This window comes from Schistocerca piceifrons, chromosome 6, assembly GCF_021461385.2.
Source record: "Schistocerca piceifrons isolate TAMUIC-IGC-003096 chromosome 6, iqSchPice1.1, whole genome shotgun sequence".
Lineage (NCBI taxonomy): Eukaryota > Metazoa > Arthropoda > Insecta > Orthoptera > Acrididae > Schistocerca > Schistocerca piceifrons.
In genome coordinates this window covers 474,850,783-474,866,412 of record NC_060143.1, presented here as the reverse complement: position 1 = coordinate 474,866,412, position 15,630 = coordinate 474,850,783, and the positions used below count along the sequence as shown (strand labels likewise).

At 44.1% G+C, this 15,630-nt stretch overlaps 1 protein-coding gene across 1 annotated transcript in view; it reads right to left on the bottom strand.

Annotated features, from left to right (window-relative positions):
* The window catches only part of LOC124802947, a 32,317-nt gene extending 22,313 nt beyond the window's left edge, over positions 1-10,004 (bottom strand). The window contains exon 1 of the mRNA XM_047264035.1: positions 9,896-10,004. Within this exon, the coding sequence (XP_047119991.1) occupies positions 9,896-9,941 (46 nt within the window). The 5' untranslated portion in view covers positions 9,942-10,004. The remainder of the gene's footprint in view (positions 1-9,895) is intronic.
* Between the last annotated feature and the right edge of the window lie 5,626 nt (positions 10,005-15,630).

The window sequence follows — 15,630 nt, the reverse complement described above, 5'->3', positions numbered from 1 at the left end:
ATTAGCAGGAGAGCTTCTGTAAAGTTTGGAAGGTAGGAGGCGAGATACTGGCAGAAGTAAAGCTGTGAGGACGGGGCGTGAGTCGTGCTTGGGTAGCTCAGATGATAGAGCACTTGCCCACGAAAGGAAAAGTTCCCCAGTTGGAGTCTCGGTCTGGCACACAGTTTTAATCTGCCAAGAAGTTTCAGTATGTGTATACTTTTCTTTACGTTAAAATTAATTTGTAAAATTCATTACAAAATTAAACTATATATATATATATATATATATATATATATATATATATATATATAATTTATTATAAAATCAAACAAATTAATTTCGAAAGTAAAATTACGTGTAATGTTTTTGTGCTCTGCTTTACATTAACAAATACTGCTGTAGTCTTCAGTCCGAAGACCGGTTTGAAACATCTCTCTGAGCTAGTCTATCATCTGCCAGTCGCTTCATCTCCATTTCAAGTCAGCCTGATCTATCCACGGCCAGGTCTCTGTCTGCAATTTTAAACGCCCCAACACTTCCCTCCATTACCAAATTAAATATTCTCTGATGCTTCAGTACGTGTCCTATTGATTTATCCCACGTTTTAGTCGAGCTGTGTTTCCCTTCGATGCAGCTACCATACACTGCGGGAAGAAAGTTAGCGCACCTGGAAAGATGCTGTTGACTTTCCTCCGATGACGGAGCATGCCACCTGGGTGAAGGCAGATGTACTGATAATGGATTCAACGTCGTCTGGCAACAGATAGTGGAGTCGCATAGCTACCATAGAGCGACCTGTGTCTGCGCTTTTGTAGGGAATGCTCACAGCCAGAAGGTTCAGTGTGGTGCAAACGTGTGAAGCAAGAAGGCAACCGTAACACGGAGGCGCATTCGTGCTTCCCATAGCCAACTGTTCGAGTTTGAAAGGCGTCAAATTGTGGCCTTCCGAGTGGCTTCATGGTTATTTCGGAGAATTGCTACACAAGTTAGACGTGCTGCGTCATCTGTGCAACGACGCTGGTATCAGTGCTCAAGTGGACAGTCTCACGCGCGTAGAAGAGGTTCTAGACTTCCATGCTCAGACGCGCGCCAGAATCGTCGTATTGTAAGGGTAGCAGTGGCAGATCGTACAGCTACCACAGCACAGATAAGAGGGCTTGTAAGCCAGACGTGCAGACAAAAACTGGGACTAGGGCCACGCCGTCAGTGAATCACTTGGAAGATGAAACGGAGAGCCATGGTCTTCTGAGATGAAAGAAGATTCTGCCTGCACTCAAATGATGGTCGTTTGGATGTTGACGTAGACCTGGTGAGCGCTGTTTCGTAGAGTTCATTCGTCCAAGACACACTGGCTCCAGTCCAGGCCTTATGGTCTGGGGTGCGATAAGTTACAACTCTCGTTGACCTTTTGTGTTCCTGGAGGAGACGCTAACCAGCGCCCGGTACATGCTGAACGTTGTTAGACCCATTCTTTCACCGTCCTTGCAATAAAAAGGAAGCAGAATGCGAGCGGGCCTTATCGAGGAGTACCATCACTTCACGCAGTGTTCTAAGCGTTGTTCTTGGATTGTGTCTTTAAGACGTCTCAGTTGTTGACAATGAATGCCAGCAGTGATAGTTACACCTCGGAAAAGTAATTCGTAGTACATCACACCGTCGCTGCTCCACCAGATGCACGACATTATCTTTTGTGGATGTCTTTGTACGGTGAGTTGCTCATTTGTTTGGGCTGAAACATTCCTTTCATGATTACGCGTAAAGAAATCAGTTCTCGCCACCAGTAACAAAACACGATAGGAACGGTCGGTGTTCTTCTTGAGCAAATTGATGACAAGCAAGCAGAGGTGCACATTTTGCCGCCCGCTGATTTTTGCGATTTTGGCTTAGAGCATGCGATACCCGTACATCAGAGTTTTGAACCTTCCCCATCGCAAGCAAATGTCGGACGATGGTGGAATGACCACAGTTCATAAATTTGCCATTTCTCGAGTATACTGACCAGGATTGTTGTGGATTAAAGCTTTTACACGATCTTCATCAAACACCGAAGGTCTTCCTGAACGCGGAGAGTCACTAATGTCAAAACGATTCTCCTGAAACGAGAAAACCAGTTTTTCCGTGCCTTGTCGAATGACGTTACCCCTTACACGGCGAAAATGTTTCTGACTGCCTCTGTTGCTGGCACCTCTCTGCTGAACTCCAAATGTCGGAAATGTTCCGATTTCTCCACTTGGCACTCCACTTTCTAGCGTCCACAGCTCCATTAAGTACCTCTAAATAAAAAAATGACAATGTGTAAACTCGAATAGCAGCAGTGAACTACAAATAAAAAACGAGAACCGATAAACAAACCCACAGCAACCGAAATACCAACATATAAACGAAAACGCTACGAATTTATGCGCAATGTTAAAATGTCCTCCACACGGAATACAGCAGTGGTTGGGAAGGGAATGAGACATGGTTGTAGCCTATCCCCGATGTTATTCAATCTGTATATTGAGCAAGCAGTGAAGGAAACAAAGGAAAAGTTCGGAGGAGGAATTAAAATCCATGGAGAAGAAATAAAAACTTTGACGTTCGCCGATGACATTGTAACTCTGTCAGAGACAGCAAAGGACCTGGAAGAGCAGCTGTACGGAATGGACAGTGTCTTGAAAGGAGGATATAAGATGAACATCAACAAAAGCAAAACGAAGATAATGGAATGTAATCTAATTAAATCGAATGATGCTGCGGGAATTAGATTAGTAAATGAGACACTTAAAGTAGTAAATGAGTTTTGCTATTTGGGGAGCAAAATAACTGATGATGGTCGAAGTAGAGAGGATATAAAATGTAGACTGGCAATGGCAAGGAAAGCGTTTCAGAAGAAGAAAAATTTGTTAACATAGAGTATAGATTTAAGTGTCAGGAAGTCGTTTCTGAAAGTATTTGTATGGAGTGTAGCCTTGATTGGAAGTGAAACGTGGACGATAAATAGTTTAGACAAGAAGAGAATAGAAGCTTTCGAGATTTGGTGTTACAGAAGAATGCTGAAGATTACATGGGTAGATCACATAACTAATGAGGAGGTACTGAATAGAATTGGAGGGAAGAGGAGTTTGTGGTACAACTTGACTAGAAGAAGGGATTGGTTGGTAGCGCATATTCTGAGACATCAAGGGATCACCAATTTAGTATTGGAGGGAAGCGCGGAGGGTAAAAATCGTAGGGGGAGACCAAGGGATGAATACACTAAACAGATTCAGAAGGATGTAGGTTGCAGTAGGTACTGGGAGATGAAGAAGCTTGCTCAGAATAGAGTAGCATGGAGAGCTGCATCAAACCAGTCTCTGGGCTGAAGACCACAACAACAACAACGCAATACTGTGCGATGGTACGTTTGTACGATCCTCCTGCGTGAACCATTCCTTAAATGCGATATTTACAACCTCGGTCTGCTTTTTTCTGTGCTCAGCTGCCAGACCAGATACAAACAATCATTGTATTTTAACTGTTTCTCTACTGTAAGCAGCACACGTGCTGTAAAATGTTCCTATATCCTTCCGTTTTTAGCGTTTTCCGAAGCGCAATATGTGGACCACATTCTAACCACGAAATACACCCGATTACATAACACCACCTATTCTGCACTTCCACTTTGGCACAACGCATGGTGGCAGGTAAAGTTCTCCAGGGTTTGCGAGGCCCGAATCCTCCCTTCGGATTTTATATTGTGTAGCGTGATTCTTCTCTCCTAATCGCTCCTTTCCTGTCATAAGCTGTAGAATGACTCGTTCCTTACACCACCTCAAACGTTGTTAAGCATCGACTGCAGACATGTGTGGGTTACAACGAACTGCTTGACCATTGTACCCATTCTTTTTAATTCCCTGCGCTGGCCTGAAAGCCGGTAGCACTTTGGAGCTCACGAATTTTTCCTTCCGCTGATATCATGCGATTTTTTACAGTCGCCCTCTGCAGTGCTCGACTGTCGCTGTCGATCAGTACACAAGGACGGCTTGGTGTTGGTTTAGCTGTGGCTGTTCCTTCGAGTTTCTGCTTCACAGTCACATCACCAATAATCGACTTTGGCAGCTTTAAAAGAGTTAAAATGCCCATGATGGATCTGTTACTTAGGTGAAGTCCAGTGAGAAATCTGCACTGGAAACCAGTGAGCTCTGCTGACCAACCTATTGTGCTGTTACTGCTTCTCTGCTGGAAACTAAATACTTGTCAGAATTTATACTGGCGAGCCTGCGTCTCGTGACATCTAGTGGTCAATTCGGCAGTAGACCTATATAGGGATGCCCGTATACTTTTGTTCAGATACTGTATCATTAACGTTATTTGTGAAATATCATATCTTTTAGTTCTTGTAAAAGTGGTGTATATTTGTTACTCTTATCGTATCCCCTGCTTGAAATCAGTACCAAAGATAAACTGTAGAGTAGAGTGGGGTAGGATTGCGCGTCGGGTAAGACTGTGCAAGGCTTGTATCTCAGTTTTAGTAATGCAGCAGTTGGCTACTCTGCAGGGCACGAAATAACCTCTGTGGCTGACCCTTTATTACCGTAGTTTGACTGTTGTCCTGGTGTTAACGGCTGCGCAATGCTGTAAGAACTGTTTTACGTTACTTTCATATAACATTTCATGTTCCAGAAATAAGCTATAAATCAGGCAATAATGGGATTATCAATTTTAACTTTATTCCATTGTGTACTACGACGCATTGTCAGTCTTGTGATATATTAACACAACTATATTCCTACACAGCGTTTCCATGTGCAGTCACAAGCCGCAGTGTCGTAGTGCGGGGCAAGTTTACGCGTTGCAGGTGGGGCAAAACTGCGCAGTGCGTAATCTTACCCCATGCGTTATAATTATCAGCTTTTTCATAGACCTAGAAATACTTATGAACGTTGAGGTGGATATTATACATCGACAGTAGTCCTCCAAGAATCCTTTTTTATATTTTTGCGTCTATAAAAGGAAAACCGAACGGAAACAATGCACTACAGAAATGCAGGAAGCTGCAAAAGAGGGCTTGAAAAATGGCAAGTCTAAACGACAAATAGCGAGGGAACTTGGAATAAGTGAAGCTGCCCTCAGAAATCGCCTTAAAGAGGTACGAGGCCCTTGCAAGTATACTTTTATCTCTATATTTCTTATTTTGGAAACTTTTGCCTACGTAGGGATAAGCTTAAAATTAATACTCCGACCCCCACTTTTTTCAGGGTTTGGGCTAAACAACCTGGGGAGATTCGGAAGAACTTTTAATGATGAACAGGAACTGGAACTCGCCGAATACTGCAGATCTTTGGACAAATGTTATTATGGTATGACTCTGAAAGTGTTCAGAAGATTAGTTCATGACTACTCTGAGAGGAATAACATTAAAACAAAATTTGACATAAACAATAAGATAGCGGAAAAGGTCTGGGCACACGATTTCCTACAGAGACGAAATCTTAGCCTTCGGATCCCACAGAAAACTAATCTCGGACGTGTGATGGGGTTCAATAAACAGCAAACGAGCATCTTATTTGATAATCTTTCATCGCTGATCGAGAGATATAAATTTGAACCTCATCGCATATTTAACATGGACGAGTCAGGAATTTCAACTGTACCTAACAAAGTTCCGAAAGTGATTGCAACATGGGGCAAGAAGCACATAGGCAAAATAGCATCTGCAGAAAGAGGTCAGCTGAAAACGGTTGTACGTTGTATGGGAGCTGGGGGGAGTTACATCCCTCCAGGAATAATATTTCCTCGGAAAAGGATGAAGGAGAGTTTGAAGAAAGGTGCCCCTCCTGGGTCACTAATGATGTTTTCGGACACTGGATACATCAACTCAGATTTGTATCTCACATGGCTACAACATTTTGAAAAACATACACAGCCAACAGAAGATAATCCAGTCTTATTAATTTAGAACAATCACTCGTCACATTTGCGTCTGAACGCCGTTCTTTACTGCAGGGACCATAACATTCACGTGCTTACCATTCCTCCACACAGCAGCCACGAAATGCAGCCACTGGATCGCTGCTTTTTCAAGCCACTGTTGTTGTTGTTGTTGTTGTTGTGATCTTCAGTCCTGAGACTGGTTTGATGCAGCTCTCCATGCTACTCCATCCTGTGCAAGTTTCTTCATCTCCCAGTACCTACTGCAGCCTACATCCTTCTGAATCTGCTTAGTGTATTCATCTCTTGGTCTCCATCTACGATTTTTACCCTCCACGCTGCCCTCCAATACTAAACTGGTGATCCCTCGATGTCTCAGAACATGTCCTACCAACCGATCCCTTCTTCTAGTCAAGTTGTGCCACAAGCTCCTCTTCTCCCCAATTCTATTCAATACCTCCTCATTAGTTATGTGATCTATCCATCTAATCTCCAGCATTCTTCTGTAGCACCACATTTCGAAAGCTTCTATTCTCTTCTTGTCTAAACTATTTATTGACCACGTTTCACTTCCATACATGGCTACACTCCATACAAATACTTTCGGAAACGACTTCCTGACATTTAAATCTATACTCTATGTTAACAAATTTTTCTTCTTCTGAAACGCTTTCCTTGCCATTGCCAGTCTACATTTTATATCCTCTCTACTTCGACCATCATCAGTTATTTTGCTCCCCAAATAGCAAAACTCCTTTACTACTTTAAGTGCCTCATTTCCTAATCTAATTCCCTCTGCATCACCCGACTTAATTCGACTACATTCCATTATCCTCGTTTTGCTTTTGTTGATATTCATTTTATACCCTCCTTTCAAGACACTGTCCATTCCGTTCAACTGCTCTTCCAAGTCCTTTGCTGTCTCTGACAGAATTACAATGTCATCGGCGAACCTCAAAGTTTTTATTTCTTCTCCATGGATTTTAATACCTACTCCGAACTTTTCCTTTGTTTCCTTTATTGCTTGCTCAATATACAGATTGAATGACATCGGGGATAGGCTACAACCCTGTCTCACTCCCTTTCCAACCACTGCTTCCCTTTCATACCCCTCGACTCTTATAACTGCCATCTGCTTTCTATACAAATTGTAAATAGCCTTTCGCTCCCTGTATTTTACCCCTGCCACCTTCGGAATTTGAAAGAGAGTATTCCAATTTTCAAATCTGTCAACACCTGCTTTCTTTGGGATTGGAATTATTATATTCTTCTTGAAGTCTGAGGGTATTTCGCCTGTCTCATATATCTTGCTCACCAGATGGTAGAGTCTTGTCAGGACTGGCTCTCCCAAGGCTGTCAGTAGCTCTAATGGAATGTTGTCTACTCTGGGGGCCTTGTTTCAACTCAGGTCTTTCAGTGCTCTGTCAAATTCTTCACGCAGTATCATATCTCCCATTTGATCTTCATCTACATCCTCTTCCATTTCCATAATATTGTCCTCAAGTACATCGCCCTTGTATAGACTCTCTATATACTCCTTCCACCTTTCTGCTTTCCCTTCTTTGCTTAGAACTGGGTTTCCATCAAAGCTCTTGATATTCATGCAAGTGGTTCTCTTTTCTCCAAAGGTCTCTCTAATTTTCCTGTAGGCAGTATCTATCTTACCCCTAGTGAGATAAGCCACTACACCCTTACTTTTGTCCTCTAGCCATCCCTGCTTCGCCATTTTGCACTTCCTGTCGATCTCATTTTTGAGACGTTTGTATTCCTTTTTGCGTGGTTCATTTACTGCATTTTTATATTTTCTCCTTTCATCAATTAAATTCAATATTTCTTCTGTTACCCAAGGGTTTCTACTTGCCCTCGTCTTTTTATCTATTTGATCCTCTGCTGTCTTTACTATTGCATCCCTCAAAGCTACCCATTCTTCTTCTACTGTATTTCTCTCCCCCATTCCTGTCAATTGTTCCCTTATGCTCTCCCTGAAACTCTGTACAACCTCTGGTTTATTCAGTTTATCCAGGTCCCATCTCCTTAAATTCCCACCTTTTTGGAGTTTCTTTGAAGGACTTTTATTCAGAGGAATGCGACCAGTGGCTCATTAACCACCCTAGATATGTAATTACGCAAGAAAGCGTCGCTGAATTGTTTGGAAACGCTTATCAAAGGACGGCCACAGTGACGAAGGCAACAAAGGCGTTCAAGATATGTGGCATTTATCCAATAGATCGTCAGATATTCACCGAGGAAGATTTCCTGCCTTCGACTGTTACAGACCAAAGTGACAAATTTAATGATGCATCCACAGTTGAAACTGGATCTCTCCAGAGACAAAGTTCAGAGACATCTACAAATGAACCATAACCAGGACCAAGTACCTACGTCTCCCCAAAAGAAATACTTCCTTAGCCAAGAAGAAAAGATTGCCATAAAAGACAGAAGAAAGGAAAGAAGTCAGAAATAGTATCTGGGACCCCATTCAAGAAGCAACTGGAACCCCAATCAACAAAACAAGAAATAAAGAAACCAAAGAGGAAACTGTTTGATTCTGATCAAGCAAACAAAAAGAAAGCAAAACAAAACTTAAATACGTCTAGCGAAAATTCATAAACTTTTCAGTGTCCAGGCTGTACTGCAACATACAATAATCCACCAACAGAAGAATGGATTCAATGTCTCAAGTGCGAGGAGTGGTGGCATGAATCCTGCTCTTGTTATAAAGGTTCTGGACACTTCATTTGTGATCTCTGTTAAAAATATTTTCGTCCGACAGGAATATTTTTGCATGTTCTTGATGACAGGCCCAGATTTCTTCATAAGGTCAAATATTGTATCAACAGTAACTGTTATATGCTGAGAAACAAGGTATATTACGTTTATGTACGCTATAAATTAAATAAAAGACGAAGAACTAAATGACACATATGTTTTTCTCATTGGATAATAATGCGCAAATTTACCCCACTAGAAACGCACTCTTACCCCACGGTCGGGTAAGACTGCGCATTTGCATTACTTTTTTTACTAAGTACGAATTGCAGTTTAAATTGTTTCTATGACTTTCGGACTCTGTCATATAACAGGTAAAATTCAGATGAAATGCCAGTAAAAATATGATTGTAATTTGTGACGTTTCCTTCAGTATATCGCTATTTAAACCTCAAGTGCGCAATCTTGCCCCACTTTACTATCGCCTAGTTATTTTAAGGAAAGACGTCATTTCCACCTACTTCTCACCGATCACAGCTGTAGATGAAATGAACTACAGTAAAATACTGAGATTGTTCTTTAAAACCCTTCAAGAAATCGTCCGTCAGGTTTTCTCCATAAGAACTAAGTCCTCAGCCTTCTGACTGGTTTCAAGTGGCGAGCCACGAGTTCCTCTCCTTTGCCAACCTCGTCATCTCAGAATAGCACTTGCAACTTACGTCCTCAGTTATTTGTTGCACTTAATTCCAGATGGTTCCCTGTCTTATAATGCTGAAGTAACTGACTAATAATCTCTTTTTCCCGCCTGCTTTCCTAAGTAATGATGTGTGTGTTATCTTCGTTTGGCATAACTTTAAAGTGATCCATCTCTCATTCTCCTTTTAGTCGCCTCCTTACTTTACGATTAATAAAATTTGCCCTACGGTGCCGCAGACAGAATTTTTCTTTTATCCCAAATGAGGAAAGGGCAAAACTCGTGTCACAATAATGTCTGTTCCGACAGAGAGCAAAAACCGAGGAACAGACAACTCTAGAGATGAAATCACGCAGAGTAGCCGCAAAACTGGGTTGCTGCATGTTAAGCGTGAATGTAAATTAATGTAATGGAGAAAAAATTTAACTGAAGTGTTTATCATCATACAGTTGATTCCCACTTCATCACTCAATCGATATTTAGTTAAGGATAATTTATCATTCTTGAATTTTTTCCTCACATTTAAAGAACAAGGATGTGTGTACAACTCTAGTGTAAAGGGAGGTGGGTTCACCTCACACAAGACGTTACTACGTGCTGTTGGAACTGCTCGCTTACCGACACAGGCGGCGATCACGACGACAGCGATGAGTACCTTCTGCATGGCGACTGATAGTCACAAGTCTGCAACTAGCGTCGCCAACGTTACCCTTTATGTACGAGTACGCGCCCACTGTTTCGGAATGCAAATTTAAGCGGAAAAAAATATCAGCTGTAGCGATAACAACTGCAGGCTGCATTTCCATCAAGTTTCTTGTAGCTTGCTTCTTATTATCAGTAGCACGTTTAAATGAGAGTTAATAACTGTCCAACGAGGAAAAGGAAGCGAAATCCTTTGACGTTATCATAAGCGCGTAGCGTGGACACGCACATAAGCCTGATAACGAATGCGGTGTACAAATTGTAGTTTCAGACAGTTTTTTCTAAACGTTAAGTTTTTACCTGCACGAGTACTGCGATACGGGCTGACAAACGTGCCTTGGACACTATCCACGTAACTCGTAAGTATTTACTGGGAAGGAGTGCAAGGTCACAAAAGGCCGAGGATGTTTATGGCATTCGACGCCCCACATACTCTGATCAGCCAGAATATTATGACCACCGACCTGCTATTGACGTAAACCCGTCCACGCGATAGCAGCGTCATCTTCCAAGGAATGACTCCTAGTCAGACTCGCGCACGTTGCATGTAGTATCAGTAAGCAAGCTGCCCGTGTGTAGAATGGGGAAGGCGCGAGATGTATCTTGAGTCTGACTGAACGCAGATTATGCTGGCCCAGAGACTAAGCGCGAGCATTTCGGAAACTGCCGACTTGTCGTGTGTTCGAGCAGTGCTGTGGGGAGTATCTAGAACACGTGGCAAAATCAAGATGAAACAACGTCCAGACGTCGTGGGGTTAGGTGACCACCCCTCATTACAGATGTCGGACACCATGGGCTGGGTAGACTGTTAGAACACGAAGCGAAATTTGGCGCAACTTACCGGGTGATCAAAAAGTCAGTATAAATTTGAAAACTTAATAAACCACGAAATAATGTAGATAGAGAGGTAAAAATTGACACACGTGCTTGGAATGAATTGGGGTTTTATTAGAAACAAAAAAAATGAAAGTTCACAAAATGTCCGACAGATGGCGCTGGACAGCAAAACGTCAGTGACTGCGCATGACAATCGTGTATAAAAGGAGCTGTAATGAGAGAGAGAATCAGATGCGCCAACAGTCGCAGCATGTTGACGTTACCTGAAAAGGCGCTTTTAGTGAAGCTGTATTATCAGAATGGGGAATGTGCTAGTTCAGCGTTACGATCGCCATAGGAAGGGGATTCGAACGGGTAAAGGTCCGTTGACAAATGCAGCTGTGGCGAGAATGATTTCAAAGTTCGAAGCCACGGGTTGTTTAGACGATAGACCCCGTAGTTGCCGACCGAGCGCAAGGCGTAATGCTGCTAAGACAGTTCAGGAAGAAATGGAGACTGTAGCGGGTTCGTCTATGCACGGGGAAGGCAGCGCTCGTGCAGTCGCACGTCGCACCGGCATTCCATACATTACTGTTTGGTTCGCACTTAGGCGTACCCTCCGATGCTATCCGTACAAAATCCATCGGCAGCATGAACTGTTACCTGACGATTTAGTGAAGCGGAGGGCATTTGCGGTGTCTGCGTTTCAAAAGATGGCGGAAGATGACGATTGGTTGAGTAACGGGTTGTGGACCGACGAAGCTCATTTCACGCTCCGAGGGTCTGTCAACGCCCACAAATGCAGAATTTGGGCTACCGAAAATCCTAGAACTGTCGTGAAACTCCACTGCACGACGAGAAAGTCACGGTATGGATTGCATTTACCACATCTACCGTTATCGGGCCTTTTTTCTTCGAGGAAATGAGTGATTCTGGTTTTGTAACTGCTACCGTGACGGATGAGAGGTACGCTGATATTTTACGGAATCGCATTATCCTCAGCCTGGCTGATAAACACCTGCTGGAACGTACGATGTTTATGCAGGATGGCGCTCCACCCCATACTGCTAGACGCGCGAAAGATCTCTTGCGCGCGTCGTTTGGTGATGATCGTGTGCTCAGCCGCCACTTTCGTCATGCTTGGCCTCCCAGGTCCCCAGACTCAGTCCGTGCGATTATTGGCTTTGGGGTTACCTGAAGTCGCAAGTGTATCGTGATCGACCGACATCTCTAGGGATGCTGAAAGACAACAGCCGACGCCAATGCCTCACCATAACTCCGGACATGCTTTACAGTGCTGTTCACAACATTATTCCTCGACTACAGCTATTGTTGAGGAATGATGGTGGACCTATTGAGCATTTCCTGTAAAGAACATCATCTTTGCTTTTTCTTACTTTGTTATGATAATTATTGCTATTCGGATCAGATGAAGCACCATCTGTCGGACACTTTTTGAACTTTTGTATTTTTTTGTTCTAATAAAACACCATGTCATTTCAAGCATGGGTGTCAATTTATATCTCTCTTTCTACATTATTCCGTGATTTATCCAGTTTTCAAATTTATACTGACTTTTTGATCACCCGGTACATCAGACTTTAATGCTTGGCAGAGTACAAGTGTGCCTGAACACACAATGCACCGAACACTTCTAACGATATTCCTGCGCAGCCGATGACCTACGCATGTGCCAATGTTAGCACCACGACATCGGCAACTGCGACTTAAATGGACACGTGACCATCGGCGCTGGACGTTGTCGCAGTGGCAGAGAACAGCATGGTCTGATGAGTGCCGGTACCTTCTTCGTCGTGCCGATGGGAAGGTGCCAGTCTGTCCTCTTCCAGGGGAACAGCTCGTTGACACCTGTACTGCGCGACGGACACAAGTCGATGGCGACTCCGTGACAGCCAAGGAATGTCGTACACCGGTTGCAGATCACGTACACCCCTTGAAACGCCCACTAAATCACGCAGGGCTAACAGGTAATTACGATTTTGGAATGGGCCAAGGGCTTTGCGGTCGGATTCATTTCACAATTGTAATTTATTATCTTTTAGTTCACAAATACACTTCTGAAACAATTAAATGTGCTTCGCGGCTGAAGGCTTCCAAACAGATGCTTTAGAATAAGTTCAATTTTGAAAAAACATGACACACAGTTAAATTTACGAATAAGATAAATCATATACATGTATGAGATCAGCATGCAGAGCGGCTGATGACCGCCGGATTAAATCTTCAAAATTCCAAATATACTATGATGATTACTGAAGGCAGAAGGCCACAATGTTTTAAGATGCTGACAGGGCTGATGGTCCACAAGGTGCACAGAAAGAGATAAACAAGCGCAATAAGATGGCTGAAGGCCGCAAAGTTAAATTCTGCAAATTGAAGAAATACGAAACTTCCTTACAGATTAAAAGTGTGTGCCGGACAGAGACTCGAACTCGGGGCCTTTGCCTTTCGAGGGCAAGTGCTCTACCAACTGAGCTACCCAAGCACGACTGACGCCCCGTCCTCACAGCTTTACTTCTGCCAGTACCTCGTCTCCTACCTTCCAAACTTTACAGAAGCTCTCCTGCAAAGCTCTGCCAGCACCTCGTCTCCTACCTTCCAAACTTTACAGAAGCTCTCTGCAAAGCTCTGCCAGTACCTCGTCTCCTACCTTCCAAACTTTACAGAAGCTCTCCTGTAAAGTTTGGAAGGTAGGAGACGAGGTACTGGCAGAGCTTTACAGGAGAGCTTCTGTAAAGTTTGGAAGGTAGGAGACGAGGTACTGGCAGAAGTAAAGCTGTGAGGACGGGGCGTGAGTCGTGCTTGGGTAGCTCAGTTGGTAGAGCACTTGCCCGCGAAAGGCAAAGGTCCCGAGTTCGAGTCTCGGTCCGGCACACAGTTTTAATCTGCCAGGAAGTTTCATATCAGCGCACACTCCGCTGTAGAGTGAAAATTTCATTCTTGAAGAAATATATATTGCAGCAATCGGTAAAACAATACCTTAAGTTTAAAAACCTCCTTTTTGCAACACCAACGGCGGAAGGCCCACAGTAACTTGTAAAATCCTTCAGAGAAAATTACAATAACCTTTCAAGAGCAGAAGGCGATACCGTTTTGGAGTTGAAGGAAACTCTGAGATCATGTTTCCAGGGCTGAAGCCCACAACTAACCTTGCCAAATTAAAAATATAAAATACAGTTTATTACAACAACATTAAGACTGCCAAAAGGATAATTAAGAGAACGGCACTCATGAGTCTCCAGTGTATCGGTCTGCCCTCGTTCACTTAGGCAAGACAGGTGATGAATCCAACTACACTCAATTCGTGCGAACCCAACCAAGGGACAGTCGCAGACCTATCTACCAAGCACTTGCTTGCCACGATGGAGTACACGAGAATTCAAGCACCCCCCCCCCCCCCCCAAAAAAAAAAATAAGCATCACTATCCCCAACCAATGAGTATGTGAACTGCGCTGCCAAAGCTACACACCATGTTGGACAGCAACAACAGGTGAGGAAATGACACTGCTAAAAGCTATGTTAGCAGTCAGGGCAGGTAACCAGAACACTAAAGGGCCACAAGGTAGAAAATTCCGCTGGTGCACTTGACTATGTTAAATTAATTTGATCACTTCCACCTGACGGAGGCTATCTCGAACACTTCACCCGTTGTTGCTGACAGGAAAATCTCCACAACAGCAACGCCGGGTACCAACAATGTAACGCTCAAAACCACTCAACCTTCACGTCCTGTGTCGGCGGGCGACGATGCTCGTACTGATTGGACAGCTCCGGACAGACTCCGACACGGCGCAGAGACCGCCAGCTGGCCCAGTCGACCGCGCCGCACGGAGATGTCCTCGAATCAACCGACCGACCAACAATCCACCAAAACTCAGGCCCAGGTTCAGTGATGCGTGGCGGCAATGGTCGGGCGGGCGATGTCCACGCAGGGCTCACTGCTGCTGCAAGCCGGCGACTGGCTGGCCCGGGCTGCGCTCCAGACGCGCTGCAACTGAGAGCCAGGGCCCAACTCTCGACCCGAACTGCCGCCGTGAACTCTCCTCCTCGCACGTTCCGACTGACTCCACGACAGATGACAGCCAGGAAGTAATAGCCGAGCAAAGATCCCTATCAGAGGGGATATATCGATACGCGCTACTAGCGCCGATGACGGTCAGGCAAAACAGCAACTCAGTAACGCCAGTAATTTAAATCAACGTGGTGAGATGGAAAAACGCTAAAACAGGGTGTAAAATACCAAATGGTGGGACGCGAGCCATGCACGGCTCGCCTCTTCATGACGATGATGTTTCTCGACGTCCGTGGCATTTTTAAGCAAGTGATGCACCATGTCAGATGACCAGGAGTGTGGTGAAACTGTGTAGGAACACAGTGATGAGTTCCAATTTATGTGCTGGCCTCCCAGCTTGCCAGATCTGAACCCGATCGAACACATCTGGGACGTGATTGAACGTAGAGGCAGAGTTCATCGCACTTCTGCCTGAAACATATAGGAATTAGGTGACGGGTGTGCAGACGTGGTGCCAACTTCCTTGAGTGATCTACCAGGGCTTCATTGCTTCCAAGCCACGACGCGTCGCCGCTATTATCCGTGCCTAAGTTGGCCGTACTGGCTACTAGGTAAGTGGTCATAATGTTCTGGCTGATCAGTGTATTGTCAGTCATGCAAACACAATATTGGCTGCTAATGGCAACAGGGGGCGGGACTGGATGTATGCAGTGGTCAGCATAGCACGAGGATACGGAGCGTAGTTGAACTGCTTAGATACAAAGTAGAGCAATGGAAAACTACGCATTATATCTGCAATAA